Source organism: Alligator mississippiensis, chromosome 3, assembly GCF_030867095.1.
Source record: "Alligator mississippiensis isolate rAllMis1 chromosome 3, rAllMis1, whole genome shotgun sequence".
Taxonomy (NCBI): Eukaryota; Metazoa; Chordata; order Crocodylia; family Alligatoridae; genus Alligator; species Alligator mississippiensis.
The window spans coordinates 96,377,226-96,393,144 of record NC_081826.1 but is presented as its reverse complement, the minus strand read 5'-3'; the positions used below and the strand labels follow the sequence as shown (position 1 = coordinate 96,393,144).

At 39.6% G+C, this 15,919-nt stretch overlaps 1 protein-coding gene across 5 annotated transcripts in view; it reads left to right on the top strand.

Moving 5' to 3' along the window:
• Positions 1-15,919, top strand: part of PIEZO2 (piezo type mechanosensitive ion channel component 2) — a 537,727-nt gene that overhangs the window by 185,862 nt on the left and 335,946 nt on the right. For all 5 annotated transcript variants that reach the window (XM_019490413.2, XM_019490411.2, XM_059724250.1 and 2 more), the window contains one exon: positions 7,104-7,229. In XM_019490413.2, coding sequence (XP_019345958.2) covers positions 7,104-7,229 — 126 coding nt within the window. The remainder of the gene's footprint in view (positions 1-7,103; positions 7,230-15,919) is intronic.

The window sequence follows — 15,919 nt, the reverse complement described above, 5'->3', positions numbered from 1 at the left end:
CACACTGGAAGGTAGAGATGCCCTGCCAAGAGATGTTCAAAAGAATGAGGAGAGAGGTGACTAGGTCACATTGATTTGCAATGAATCTTTGGTGCCTAAATGCCCTTAAGGCTAGTTCCTGTAAGCTTATAATTACTCTGTCATGATTACTGAAACACCTGGTAGTGCTACAGAAATAAAACACTATGGGCATGTACACACATGCACAGCCCTCTGGTTGTAGTGCTACAAATTTTCCTCAAAGGTGAGGTCTTCCATCACTGGTGATCAAGGGCGTGTCCTGTGTGCCCTTCCCTGCCCCCAGGGGAGCTTGTCCCTGAGCCAGATAACTGACATCCTGCCATCTCCACTCCTGGGAAAAGGGGACAGGCTGCTCACCTAGCAGCTACCATTGGGAGTAGCAGCTGTCAAAGGCAGTCTTCCACTTCCTACAACCTCCTGGAGTGACAAGGGGGAAAATAAGAAGAACTACTCTCTTCATTCCCTCTTCCCCATCCCTGCTTCCTACTGAGGTGGCAGGTGGTGAGAACAGGAGCTGTAGCCAGGGTGGCAGGAATACCAGCTCTTATTCGGGCACTTGGGGTGTTGGTGGCTGAAGCGACTGCCTCAGCTGCAGCCAGCATAGTGGGAACATCAGAAAGAGCACTGATGGTTACAGAGCTGCTGTGCTGAACAGGGTCTCAGAGGCGTACCTTTGGAAGAGCACAAATGGAGTATCATGCAGGATGCCCACCTAAGTATAACACTGCATAGCAAATCTTATCCTCCAATGAAAATATTCTGAACATTAGAGCACTTTCTACTCTTCCAGATATTCATGATGTAGGCAGTCAAGACGCACATGTTTGTTGAAGGCTGGAGTCCCAGTTGGGCACATTCAAATGGTTATTTGTACTGAGATTACATGCCTGTGGTTCAGGGGACATGCCGTCACTAATCCTGCTCTTGGATGGATTACCTTTGAAAAATAAAGTACCGCTTCCTCAGCCATATGTGGAGAGTTTTTGGTCCTCTCTAACCAGTTTAGTGTTACACCTAGGTTGGGGAGAAAGTCTAATGAAGCTACTGTATCTTGACTAACTTTCTGCTGAATTGATCAGTGTAGGGAGAAAACATTCCCAGAAGTCTGTTACACTATAGAGACCTGAGATATTGGAATTAATTCCTAATATTGTGCCTAGACACACTGGGGTATATTTCCAGGGCTGTGTGGATTTTGCTCAAGATCTTGTCCCACTAATCCCAATGGGAATTGAAGACCACTTTGAAAGTGTACCCACTTTTCTCATTCAATGAAGTCAACTTTGAGGCAAATTCTGTCTTCCCTTTTACAGCTGAAGCCAGTAAAATTATAATGATGTAAATGAGTGCATCTACATGTGCAAATTCCTGTGCAGTCTCTGCTGGAGTTTATTGCTCCTGGGCTTAGCCTTTCATGTGCACCTAGGACCACAGCACATTGAACCGGGGTGGAGCAGCTCTGATTGGCAGGGACCCAGGGCGTCAGCCTGCAAGCCTGGAGCTACTCTGCCCTGGCTAAATGTGCTGCAGAGGGGATGGCTGGGGCACAAGGGTGCTATAACTTGGGACTAGGCAGCAAGCAACCCCCACACTACAGTACCCTCATGCCCCAGCCAGGCCCGGTCACCATCTACGTGTGCATTTAGACACACTAAATAACTCTGCTATAAGACAGTACTTGTCTCAGACAGCACTGTCCTACAGTGGAGTTAATTTACTGTGTCCTTTATGGGCAGATGTGTAGACAGTGGTGCTTTACTGTAGAGCTAATTAGTTAACTTCAGTAAAGCATACATGTAGATGCACCCAATGAGATCAAGATTTGTCTTGTAAGCTACGAATCAAGACACCTTGTTTAATTTTACACCAGGAAACAGTCCAGGTTTATGTTATGTTTGGTTTGGTCTGCTACTTTATAGCCATGAATGGATTCTTCTTATTGAAGAATGCTGAGCTGTGGGTTTTGTTTGATGGTGTCTGTCCCCTAAAAATGAGTGTACATAGCTAACCAGCATATATAAGAAATTGTTTTTTATTTTCATTCTCATTGACCTATGGAATTTTTCTGTTATTGTAGATGTGTGCTGAACTGTGAATAAAATATTGTAGAAGGATAAGAACAATTTCCTGTCCCTAATTTTCAGTTGCTCTGTTTTATATCAGTATTTTAAATTCAGCTGTCTCCTCCCTAAGCCACTCAATTGTACACATATGCAATTAATATTTTTCTGTGCAACTTAGAAATAAATTTCCCAGTATAAGGAAAAATATATTCTAAAGTACAGAAAAACTGATTTATATTAACTCTATAAACTGGAAACCATCCTTTATCCAATTTTTTCATTTGTTCCTTGGCAGACATCTTGAATTCCATAATCCCTTGAGTTTTGAAACCCTCATTCTGTCAAATGTGTTTGATTTTTCTCTAAAAATTCTGAAATAAGTGGGATACTATACATGTTTCACTCCTTGAAGGTGCATAGGGCCAGGTTTCAAATTGTGTCTAGTTTCTTGTGCCCAAAAATAAGAGGAATATTCGGGAGAGGCAGCTGCTATTCCCTGTGTCAATGTTGGTTCTAGTCCAGCCATGTCAGAGATAAGAAAAGCCTGTTGGGATTTTGTAGTCAATACTGGCTAGCTTTAATCCCTCATATGTCTCTCCCTAGTATGCTTTGATTATACTTCCTCCATTCTAATGCTGGCAGAAGTGGTGCTGATGACCTACCTATTGAAGCTTAGTTCTTTATAATTGGTGTTTGTAAACACCTGTGAAATCCTTTGTAAAAATGTTTCATTGGAGCCACAGTTCAAGTGTTTGTACTTTCAAGATTTTTCCTTTTATTTTTTTTTAAATTAGTAAATTTTGAAGAAAAAGAGAGAGAGAGAAACAATTTTTAATTGCAAAATTGGAAGGCTTCATTTTGGAAATGCAAAAATGAAATACATTTTTCAGAATTTTCTATTTGTATAAACAAAAAATGGCAAAAACAGTATGAATCTATGCTTTTTAGCTAAAGAGTTTTCAACCAGAATTTTTTGTCCAGCTTTAGTCCTGTCATAAAAGGCACAACAGGTCTTCCCAATGTAATAATAGCAGTTTTGTAATGCCTGGCATTCAAATATCATGAGTCAACTCCCAAAATCACAGAACTATCTTAAAAATCATGAGATTTTAAAAAATAATAAATGTATTTGGTCCTTCTTATTTTCCTGGCTGATTTTTTTAATACATATGGTTCATACTTTTAGGCTTTTCACTGTAGCTCCAAAGGTTATAAGCTTATTTTAAAAATGAAATTCATAGCTCTTGCCTATCCATATGAGTCTAGGAGCTGGCAATGTAAGAACAACACCAAATAGCATGAAACTTCCAAGAAAATCATGAGATTTGGCAACATTTTTATTGCACTACACTATATATACTATTTTTCAATAATAATTGTTGTATGTAGTTGTTTATTTTATCCATGTTCCATGGATCCTAGGAATATCATTATTTTTATTAATTTGTTGTCCTACTTCCTGCAAGTACTAGTCATGAGCCAAGAGTCTACATTAAAAGTACTAATACACAGAGGACCAAAAGACATCTTATTCTTTTCTGTTTCTGTCTGATCTAATGCTCCATGTTTACCTGTCCAAGGTATCTAACCTCCCTGTAAGTCCAATGGTTTACCAGTAGAGCCAAGCAAATAATTAGGATAAAATATGTTTTTATTTTAGCCTTGTAGGCCATTAGTATTTTTCCTCAGTGTTTCTTGAATGTACTTGTGTGATTTTTTTTTTTTTTTTTTTTGTGTGCGCGTGTAAATGCATTTGACATTAGTTAGAGCAGTTTGATTTGGGGATTTGATTCTCAAAATTTGAGTTTAGAATGATGATACAGCCTCCTACCTTGCTTTCTATAAGTGTATCCAAGTTCTTTTGCCTCTTTATTCATCATGTAGATAGTTACATACTCCTAGTCAAACCCCAGGAAGGCTTCTGGAACACATAAATGGGCTCCTAATCCCTAGTATAATGCACTTGGTTTTTGGGGCCTGCTGCTTTTTTCATTGATGGAACCACACAGTCCATGACAGCTTGAGCCACTGTTTCATGAGCCATTGAATACTTGTGGAAGGAAGATTCGTTTTCTCTCACACATGGTAACCTTGAGGAAAATGAGGAGGCTCTGCCCCTTTGTTTCTCAGGGTATGGACATATTTCTGCTTGTAGCAGCTTTGAAAGGGGAAAGGGAATTGCTGTCTTAGAGCTCACAGCAGCTGTTCAGAGATAGCTGTTACATTTGCATGAGTGATACAAATGAGCTAAATTGCCCTATCATTCAAGATCTTCAACAAGGTTAAAGTTGGATCAGTTTTCCTGCACTTGTATGACTACAGGCTCATGCAGAAATAACCATTATGTACTCCTGAGCAACAACTACTACTCTACTTAATGAAACCACTACAAAGGTATTTTTCCACACCCCATTCTCAGTCAACTATTTTAATTCTTCTAGGAACGTGGGACTAGAAGGGGCCTCTTGGGCTGTTTCATCCAGTTCCTGTATTTGCAGATAATCATTAACTGAAGAAATCCCCAAAATTGTGACTTCAAATGCTTGTCCACAACTACAAGGAATGATATCCAAAACGCCAAGACCACCGTATAAAATGCTATGGGTCAATGCAGGGGAAATGAGGACATTTTTGTTTTTTAACTTATTAAAATGTGGAAAAGTAATGCGTACTCATGGATCTGAGCATTAATCTTTTAAATTTTTGCTGGAAGCTACTATAGAAATGCAACTTGTTTATTGTAAGTTAGACATGGAATATGTTTTATATTTTAAAAGGAAAGTTGTTTTTCAAAGAAGGATTACAAAGTTTACATCTTTCTTTTGACCTTTCCTATTGATGGAAAAAAAGCAAGAATTTGGTATGGACACATAAGGACAGTTTCAAAACCTCTTCCAAACATTTTTTATTTGTTTTCTGCTTTGGCTTTGGGCATGCTAAAAGGGAGGAATAGGCTGCAATTGGCCCTAGACAGGTTACAGGGGTGGGCAGATGAGAAAAGGATGGGTTTCAACACTGACAAGTGCAAGGTGCTGCACCTGGGGAGGAAGAATTAGCAGCATACCTACAGCCTGGAGAACTCCCTTCTTGTCAGTGCAGAGGCAGAAAAGGATCTTGGAATCATTATTGATGCCAAAATGAACATGTGGGGACGTGGTCAGGAAGGCCGACAATGTGGGGACGCGGTCAGGAAGGCCAACCACAGCTTGTCATGCATCCACAGATGCATCTCAAGCAGGTCCAAGGAGGTGTTCCTCCCACTCTATGCAGCACTGGTCAGGCCACAGTTGGAGTACTGCATCCAGTTCTGGGCATCGCACTTCAGGAGGGACATGGACAGCATTGAGAGGGTCCAGAGGAGGGCCACCCGCATGATCAAGGGACAGCAGGGCAGGCCCTACAAGGAGAGGCTAAGGGACCTGAGCCTTTTCAGCCTCCACAAGAGAAGGCTGAGGGGGGATCTAGTGGCCTGTTACAAACTAGTCAGGGGGGACCAGCAGGCATTGGGGTAGTCCCTGTTCCCCTGAGCACTACCAGGAATGACTAGAAATAACAGTCACAAGCTGGCAGAGGGTAGATTTAGACTAGATATCAAGAGGTGCTACTTCTGTCAGGGCAGCTAGGATCTGGAACCAACTTTCAAGAAAATTGGTGCTGGCTCCTACCCTGGGGGTCTTTAAGAGGAGGCTAGATGAACACCTTGCTGGGGTCAAACCCTTGCTTCTTTCCTGCCATGGCAGGGGGTCGGACTTGATGATCTGTCAAGGTCCCTTCTGACCCTACAAACTATGAAACTATGAAACTTTTTAGTAAGTCATGTAGAACCAAAAGCTAAGTGAATATGACATTGTCTTCTGTCTTTAGAGTATGTACAAAATTTTTCCCAAAAGGCTAACAAGCAAAAGGATAGGGAGCAGATTGTCTGTCAAATTTGCCTTGTACAAAGGAAAACATATATTTAAAAAATTATGTTTACTTCCTCTGAGCAGTTTAGCAGTTTCAATTTACTGTCCTTTTAACCCAGGTTATTTGTAATGAAAGAAGTAATAAAATATTTCGTTGTTTGTACTGAAAGATTGATTCCCACTTCTTTAACCTCTCCATCTCTGGAAGTGTTGACTATCTCTAGTCTTTGTCAGATGACTGAGGCAGCTGATAGATATTCATTTAGAAATGTGATAGGTTCTGATCCCCAACCCCAAAAGCTGGGCCTTCTACTATGCCACATGTGCATGGCAGGATGCATGATTTTGGAATTGGATCAGATCCCAATCACACGCTACTTGCTAGGAGTATGTAATCCTGATTTGGTGCTCTCCCTGGCAAGTTGAAAGCGGGGTACTTGACAAATAGTTATCATTGACAGGTGGGGACCATACCAGTGCTAGCTGAAGCCCTGGTGTGGTTTTGGAGCTATCTGACAGTTAGCTCATTGTTGGCTGGTGGGATCCACACCAAGGCTGGTTCCAGGTTTGGTGTGGTCCTAATCCTTGCCACCTGTTTAATTTAAGATGTGATGGAAACCAGCCACTAAAGTGTTACATTTTTTGTATAATATTTTTGTGGCTAGTTTCCCTTTTTGTAGCACTGTTAATTCCCTAAACATGTTGCACCATTACTATTTAAGTTGCATTTAATAGTCTTAAGTGTAACATTTGCCAGGGACTATAGTGATAGAAATAGTGTAAAGTTTCTTGAAGTTTAAAACTGATATTTGTACATTTTGAAAAATTTAAGAAAATATTAAAAAGGGAAAGCTTATATGATTAATACAAGTCAGTGGGATTTCATAATTGAACTGCTAGATTTTAAAACTTATTACAATTGTGCTGTACATATGCAAGTGAGTGCTAATCCCCAAGGTGGATTCCATAAATAGTGTAAAGCTGGTTGGATGTAAAAGCCTTTTTTCTGTTTACCAGACTTTTACAAATGTCTACACTTGGATGATTGGAAACGTTGCTTCAGCTCTTTGTCACTTTCCTCACCTGTACACATTGTAATGTTTTTGTCTTCTAGGACATACAGGACGGTTATTAAAATCCCTATGCTTCACCAGTCTGTCATTCCTGCTACTGCACATAATCTTCCAGATCACAATAAACAGTCTTGAAGCTGGAAAAAAAATTGACCCCAATTTTAACTGTGAGTACCCTTTCTCTGTTTGTTCGAGCAACTTGTCAAATGTTGGAATTACTGGTTAAAATGGGAGGGGCCTGAGGGCTGGACTTTTACCATTACCATCTTATTTGTTTGGAATTCCCTTCCTCCTTCCTCAGAAAAAATCTGTTTTTCTCCTTAAAATGAGAAAATCTGGATTTTATTGCATTTTTCCATGGTGAATGAAAAACCCGGATTCCTAGTGATGACTTCAATCAACTGGACTTCAACCTAGCCACCGTTACTCATTTTTTACATGTGTCATGGTAGAAGTGAGGCTTGAGGTAGAATTTATTAGGTGGAGCATAGGGTATTGCCTTATTCGACTAGTCCCCAAAAGATATTTCATAGAATCAGAAAAGTAGGGCTGGAAGGGACCTCCAGAGGTCATCCAGTCCAATCCCCTTTATGAGGCAGGATCATCTCTATCTAAGACATCCTATACAAATCTGTTGCCTAATCTAGCAAAACTACACAATCAACCCTGGCACAACCACAAGACACAACGCTCTAACCAGCTGCAGGTAAAGCAGGGGGACCATGGCAGCCAAAGTTCTGTTATGGCAAAGGTTGTTCCATTGGAAAGAGATGTAGAAAACATGTGTAAAGATAATTGTAGAAGGAATGGACAAACAAGGTAGCAAAGCTGATGATGTAGAGCAGATGAGTCTATACAAATAAAGTACATATTATTTAATGGCACTATAAATATGCATTGCACATAACAGGTAGATACAGTTCCTGCCCCAGACAGTTATTCTGGGTCCCCATCTTGAGTCCTTACTCTTATTAATGAGGCAGAATACAGTATTAGAGGTGCACCAATGCATCGGTCCAATATCAGCTCAGTACCAATATGAAGAAAATTGTCTAAATTGGATATCAGCCCTATGGGGCTGATAATTGGCCAATAAGTGCCCCTGCTGCACACAGCCGCAGTGCAGCATGGGGCAGAGCCGGCACCTTGGAGAGCTGCCTCCATCTGGTAAGTCGGAACGAGAGGGGGGAGGGAAAGGGCATGGGGGGGGGCAAATCAATGCACCCGCAGTGAGGAAGGGAGCAGGGACAGGCACTGCCCAGCTGGGGGGGGGGGGAATGGAGGCATGGCTCATGGGGTGGGGTCAGCTCCCGCCCCTGCTGCACCCCAGGGGGGTAGGGACAAGGGGGGCATGTGCCTCCAGATCTGCACAGCTCAGGGTGGGTGGCAGCTGCGGGGTGGAGCTGGAGCCGGCGTTGCGTGGGGCTCTTCTCACTGGGGGCTGGGCTTGAAGCAGGCTCTGGCAGCTCTGGGAGGAGGCTTCAGCTACCCCAAGTTTTGCCGCAGCTTCGCTCCCAACCCTGCTCTGCCTCCCACCCCCAGTGCCTGATGCAGCCCCAGCTTAATGCCCTGCTTCCACCCAAGCTCCGGGAAAAGCTGTGGCTGTGTTAGGTGGCAGCACAGGGCTGGGAGCAGGGCTGTGGCCCCCTCCCAGCACGGCTGGAGCCCACTTCGCATGGGTGACGGGTGCTTCTTGAGTTGGGGGGCACATGAACCCCTATGCATTGCCACTGCTGCTCTGAGTCCATCCCCTGGTGAGAACAGCCCCGCACAGTGCTGGCTCCAGCTCCACCCTGCAGCTGCCACCCATCCCGCACCATGCAGATCTGGGGGCACATGCCCTTGCCCCCTGGGGTGCAAGCAGCAGTGGGAGCTGTCCCCACCTCACGAGCTGTGCCTCCTTCTCTCAGCCCCACCCCCACCCTGGCTGGACAGCACCTGCCCCCTCCCTCACCCCCCCATGCCCCTTCCTCACCCTCTCCTTCCACCATACCAGCCTTACCACCTAGTGGCAGCTGTATCGGGTATCAGCCCCCAAAATCTCTATTGGTGTACCCCTATATATTATTATTAAGCACTATATTGTATAGCAGAAGTACATGTACTCTGGGCCAACTGCACAGGCAATCTACACTGACTCTAGGATAGAAGTAGGATTCCATAGAACTTTTCACGTCTTGTATGCAATAGTCTAAGTTAACATCAGTTTAACTGATAAATGAGAGTAGGATAAACAGATTTCTTTTTCAATTTTGAAACTAATTTAATTCAGTGCGGTCATGTGCCAAAACGTTTGCCAAGAGATCTCTTTCCGGTATTTTTTTTTTCTCCTTTCTCCTCCATACTGAGTTGTAAACTGTTGAAAATACTATCAGGGTAGGTAATGGAAAACTTTGCAAAACTTTTAAACTCTTGGAAGAATGAAAACTGTCGTTGCTTAAAGAGTTAACTTGTACAGTAACAATTTAAGTAAACTAACACTCACCTCTTTCAGTAAGTATAGTATTACATGTATTTTTGGTATTTGCCTTGGTTAAAAACATCAAATTGAAGTTAAAGTTGTGTTGATACAGAAAGTTGTATTTTCTGAAATTATGCTCTATATCTCAGGCATTTGTAAATCAAAACTAAATGCTCCAGATGGTTTAGTTTTTGCAACTGTAGGTAGTGTTCCTGTTCATGGACCACCAAGTATCAGCATATTTAGTTTCTCCATTTTATTATTTTAACCACTTATTTTAAAGCTCATACACTTTCACTGCAGTACAGCTACAAACAGCATCTTCTGGAGTATTTAATACCTATGTTGTTGAAACAACAGTAGCATTTAGAAATACTGAATTATTGGAGGGTTCTTTTTACCCTAAAGTCTTGTGACTGTTACCTGGCACTAATAAAATTTTGTCTGTAAAAATTCCACATTTAGCTTAATACCAAATTTCTGTTAAAGGCTGCATTGTGCAGATTTGACAGTTAATACCCCACTTATTTTTTTTAAAGAGTTCACATGAGTATATGAGGAAATAGATACAGCAGACACAAGCTCTGTAAATCTTCCCAAAATATCTGTTGTGCTGCCTATTAAAATATTTTTATTCAGTCAAAGTATACTATTAAAATAAATACCAACCAGGTTTCAATTATAACATTAAATATATTACAAAATCTTTCTTTGGTATAGTAGTAGTAGTATTGCTATAGTAGTGATATTTCTTTATTAATCATTTTTGTCAGTTTGTACTGTTATTGAAATAAAATAATGATTATTAGATTAGTTGAACAACTCATGGTCATAGAATTTGTAATCCTAGAAAATTAAAGGGCAGCCTATATAAATTCAGAAAGTACATTAAGGATTTCATTCCCTGTAATATACCATATTTGCTTGAGTACAACATACCTCAAAATAAAAGACAGACTTTGTTTTTGAAGGGTAAAATGAAGAATAAAACCTTTCCTTGTAATAAGCAACTTTGTAACAACATTGAGCCTGTTCATTGTGTTCTTCCTCTGAATCATGTGCAGTTACTTTTATTTTGCCTGGCAGAAACTCAAGCCACTGAAACTGCTGTTACTGTATTTTCTCCCTTATAATGCACATCTCAATTTCCAGTAGTTGCTTTATAAACAGATGTGCATTTATGCAATAAAGTATGTCATTTTATGATACTGTCCCAAATCCAGGGTTAGCTGTATTAAGCAATGCTTTCTACCGCTTCCTGTTTGAAGATTTAGAGGTAGACTCTATTTCAGCCTTCTTTTTGACCTTCCTTTGGGTTTCTTTCTCAGTTTCTCTCTCATGAAAAATATGGAAAGCAGTATATTATCAGATATAATACAGTCTGTTTTGGTGACTGTGGCATGAATAACTGTTATCACTAAGCATTGTAAGTATTTTTCCCCTTAAGTACTTTTAAATTAATTTTTTTATGGACTTAGTACAAATGTATTTTATTTAGAATATTACTGCTGTATCTCAGAAATTCTTATTTATATTTGGAATCTACAATATTCAACATAAATAAATTCAGTATCTCTGTTGAGCATTCAAACATAGTATCATATCAGGACTAAGGTAAGGAGTCACAGCTTCTTAGTATTTCCTGTTGAGAATTTATTTTTGCCTACTGGGAATTCCTGTTGGATTACACTAGTTTGATTTAATACTGTAAATCTTTAACCTCTGGCATGTTTTTCTTTGATTTATTACTCTATCAGGGGAAAAATGGCCTTATATTTTCTCTACTACAGTACCCTAAACACTACTAATCAAAAAGATTACCTGAAAAGTGTCTTGCTTGTATTGCAAATGAGGCAGTTGGATAGAAACGAATCTTCCAAATATCTGAGTATTGCCTAAAAAATGTTTCTGCCCTGTTTCCAAACATCTCCTAAGTGGTAGGGGTGAAGGCTGCATTCATGTCATTTTAGGAACTCCTGCCCCAGAGAAGCCAATACTTCTGGGTAGAATTTAAGCACTAATCAGATATTTTTTATATTTTTATATTCAAAGCATAACTGTATTTTCTAGAAGTATTTATTTTATTAATTGACCTACTGGTTAATATCTGAAACCTACATTGTGCTCTTGAAAAACTGCTTGGCTCACCTGTAGAACAGACCTTTCCATTTGTCAGAGAACAGACTGATTTTCTTCAGCATCATTCCAAAAAACTCTCAGAGCTTTTGAATTTGAGACTTTTTACTATCTCCATCTGCTTTGAATATTTTCTTTTTAATTTCTAAGCTAAGTGTTCAATGACTTGTCTACCTTTTTTCCTGAATAAGTCAGATTTGACATGTTCTTTTTTAACTTTATTTCCCTTTCCTCATTTCTCCATTCACTTGTTTTAATTTTTGAGGTGCAGAGATCTGAAACTATGTGCACTGCCCAAAACTTTCCTTGTATTGGTAGAATAGAAGCTAAAAGGAATCTTGTTAAACATGTTTGCCCTAAAGTTTAATTAAGTGCGCTTTAAAAAATATTATGTTGTAATATACGGGGTATACCTCGCTTATTGTAAGGGTCACATTTATGCTGTTTCTGTATATTGAACTCTTGGTCTCAGGACAGAAATTACTCATGATATAAGTGAAATTACTCATAATATAAGTGATTGAAAACTGGCTCAAATATGTAACACAGCAGAAGTTCAGTGCACCTCAACCACTTTCAAAATGACCAAACCAGTTTAAGATAAACCTGGATGGATGTAATATCGAACTTAACAGATTTAGGTTAAATCGGCTTCTTGTCCCAGATCTCCTCTAGTTTCAAGTTGACTCGCAGCATCCTAGCATGCTTTGCACCTCCCACACAAACCCCTCTCATAGGGTAGGCCCAAGATCTCTCCTCCATCCACGCAAGGAGGGGTGCTGTAGCGCCCCCTGGCTTCTACTCTGGGCCACTGCAGGCATGTGGCTGCATTTCTGGAATCAGAAGTGAATGTCTGTTTGCTTGCTTATTGGTTCAGTCTATGCAGCTTGGATTAACCTGCAAAGATTGAATCAATTCAGCCTTGGGCTTTTTGACTATCTGTACTTAACCATATTGTATAACACCCTAATCTTGGTTAAAGACTAAGAGTAAAATAGAGCCCACATAATCCACATTTCATCACTAAGAAGCTATCAGGTGGTCATTGGGGTTTTTTTTTTAATACCCATTATTTCCTAGTAAACTAGTAGGCTGCGTCCAGACGAGTGCAGTCATGAGGTATGTGGCACCACACTTTTAGGCATTTCCTGCCCCAAACCAGAGTACAGCCAGGCTCCCAGCTGCAGGATTGACATGGCTGCAGCTTCCCCAACCTACAGGACTCCAGGTAAGGCTGCTGGGGCCAGTACAGTTGCTGGCCTCAGCCACCCCTACCGTACCTGAGGTAACCTGTCATGTGCCAGAGGGTGTGTGGCACAGGCATTCCCCATCGATAACTAGCAGTGGAACAAAGTATGCCACTGCTAGTTATCCCTGGGGCCCTGGGGGACCAAATGTCTATGTTCATCTGGACACAGATATAAAGTTTAATCAGAAGACACTTTAGAATCAAAATTCAAAGTTCACTTTGGAACTCAATCCTGCATCTTTCACCCTGTGTTGTCAATGAAAATATTTATACTCATAATATAATCTATTAAAATATTAAGTGGCATATAAGATCAGATCCTCAAAAGTATTTATACGTCACTATTATTAATGGCTCATCTCCATTTTAATTAGATTTGAGTATCAAAATACCTCTGAATATTTGGATAGTAGACTTAAATTATCTTCTTATCAAGATAGTTTTTTCAGATATCTGTGGTTATTTAACTGGGAGGATCATTATTTTTGTTCTCTAGCTCCAGGGCTGGAGAAAATGGTTCCTTGCATAGCTTTTCATCTCCAAAAGCAGGAGCTCAGAGGCCGAGCACAAGAAAAGCTACACACTGGTTGTCTGCTGTGCTCCCTCTCTCCACCCTGATGAAGCAGAGTTGCCAGACTGAGCAAAAAACAGTGTCATGCCCCCTGATTGGAGAACATGCTACTACATGCTATTATGGTGATTTTGAAGTGCTCTGGTAGGAGGCAGCATATCTATCCATGGCCTAAAGCACTCCAAATTGAAGCAGAATTTGGTGCACTTTAAATGTAAGTCTGTCCATACCCTTTGTATTCCAGTGAGATTAAAAAAGTTAAAAAATGAAGACTTGAGAAATAACAGCCTGGCAGAAAACTTTAAAGATATGGGATTTTTTTTTTTTTAATTTAACCATTTCTTTAACTCCAGCTTAATGTTGCAGCAGTGTTGACATAAGTATTATATAGCAGTATAAAAATAGCAAACAGGATAGTTATTTGCAATAAGAGACAATTATGAGGCATGGTTGTATACAGGCAAATATAGTCAACTGTATAAGATACTCAAAAGGTGTATAATTGTACAATAGAAATTTCAGACATATCATAATATAATGTTTCCAAACGTGTGGTTTGTAGTTTAACTTCACTGATTATGCAGCTATCCTGCAGTAAAACTTAAGTCATGCAAAGGTGTTGAAGAGTATTTTTTTAGGTGAGGGAAGGTTATTTGCTGGCAGACATAATTTGGTCTTTGAACAGAAGTTAATTGTGGTCTGAATTATGGGAGAATTATCTTCAGCACAGCTTCACCCATCTTAACTTTAAACAACCAGGAGATTTATGACTGAGGAAACAGAAGCTTCCAAAATTGCTTTTTAAGCATATGTCATTGGTTCTGTTTAATTTCCTCCAGACTGTTACTGCGTAGCAGCTCAGAAAGTGAGCATGCATTGTATTTTTAGTATTGCAATAATAGCTATTTTATTTCCAGTCATGTGCTACCATGTGTAAATCAAGCTGTATTTTAAATGGTAATTTTCAGCTGCTATATATTGTAAGTTGTGAACATTGTATCTATTTTCTGTCTTTGTCATTTCTATAGCTCCTTTTCAAACATTCTGAATTAATGAAAGCTAAAAATCATTTCAATTTTTTAATATTCTTTGTACTGTACAGACAGAGCATTTTGCCAACAGGAAAATATTCACCTTTATGATGATATGAGTGACAAAGCATTCATTGCTCATGAACACAGCCAGGTGTCAGTTTTCTATAAAAACTGTTTTTCATCTTTTTGCAAGGAACCAGGATGATCACCAGGGAGATTATACTATATAATTTGAAGTTATCAGTTTCATCTTAAGTCTTAGCCAGATTTATACCTGATGCACCACATGCTATGTTGAACTATTGATCTGATTTGTGAGGCAGAGACTCTTGACTTGTGTAGCAATGATGATAATGAAAAAAGGCTGATATTCTCAATTTGATATCCTTCTAACAGTGGATCACAAAGTGAAATTCTATAACTGCATTTACTTTAAGTATTTGCAAGGAAGTGTATATACCACCTGAGGTATACTGTGAGGAACTATTGGGCAAGATTATTTTTCTGTGCATGAAAACCAGTTGTCTTTGAGAGAGAATCTCACTGTAGAAAGTACAGAACAATTTCCCACCATTTTTCTACAGTTCATCTTCAATAAAACGGAAACAAAAATAAAGCAGAAAGGCAAATTAGCATGAAGAAGAAATCACACCAAAAAAGTAATATTTTTTTATTTATGAAGTATCATCTGTGATTCGTGGCATATTTGAAAAGAGGAGAATTAGAGTCTTATAAACAACCACACAATCACATATCTCTCTCCTAGATTTAATCTTTCCATGGTCAAATTAAAACGAACATGCAGTATACAGTGGGATGCAGAGTAGTGTAATATATTAATGTGGATTAATCAAACTCTAGGCAAGTAATGTTTTCATTTTGAATTTCCTCTCATATTTTGGAACTGCTGTACTGTTTATCAATGAGAAGTTATATTTTTGAATATTAATTATGCATGTCACAGATGGTTATTTCCCCCACTGATAAACGATAAATACTTCTGTCAATTTCTGCTTTCTTTAGTTCTATGTAATGTCTTTATTAAGTGAACATTATTATGGAATCCTCCTGAATTTTTGTAGGAAATGTTAATGCGAGAGCTGTAAAGAAACCTTGTTTACGCAACTGGTTTAGATGGAGTCCAGGCTGCGGAAGGTACGTGATATGTAATCAAGTGGCTCAAATAAACAAATGGTCCAGTCAACTAAAATCTTCATTTTCACAGTTTTGGAGTTGTGGCAGCTGGGTGGGCTCCCATGAATTTAACATCTCATGAATATAAGGATCTGAAAGGCTGAGTTGTAGGTCATTCTACTAACCAGCACGGAATAGAAACTCCCGTGTTGCCACATTACTTAATATGAAAAGCTATCCTCCATTCTGAGGGATTAGATGAATTTAACTGA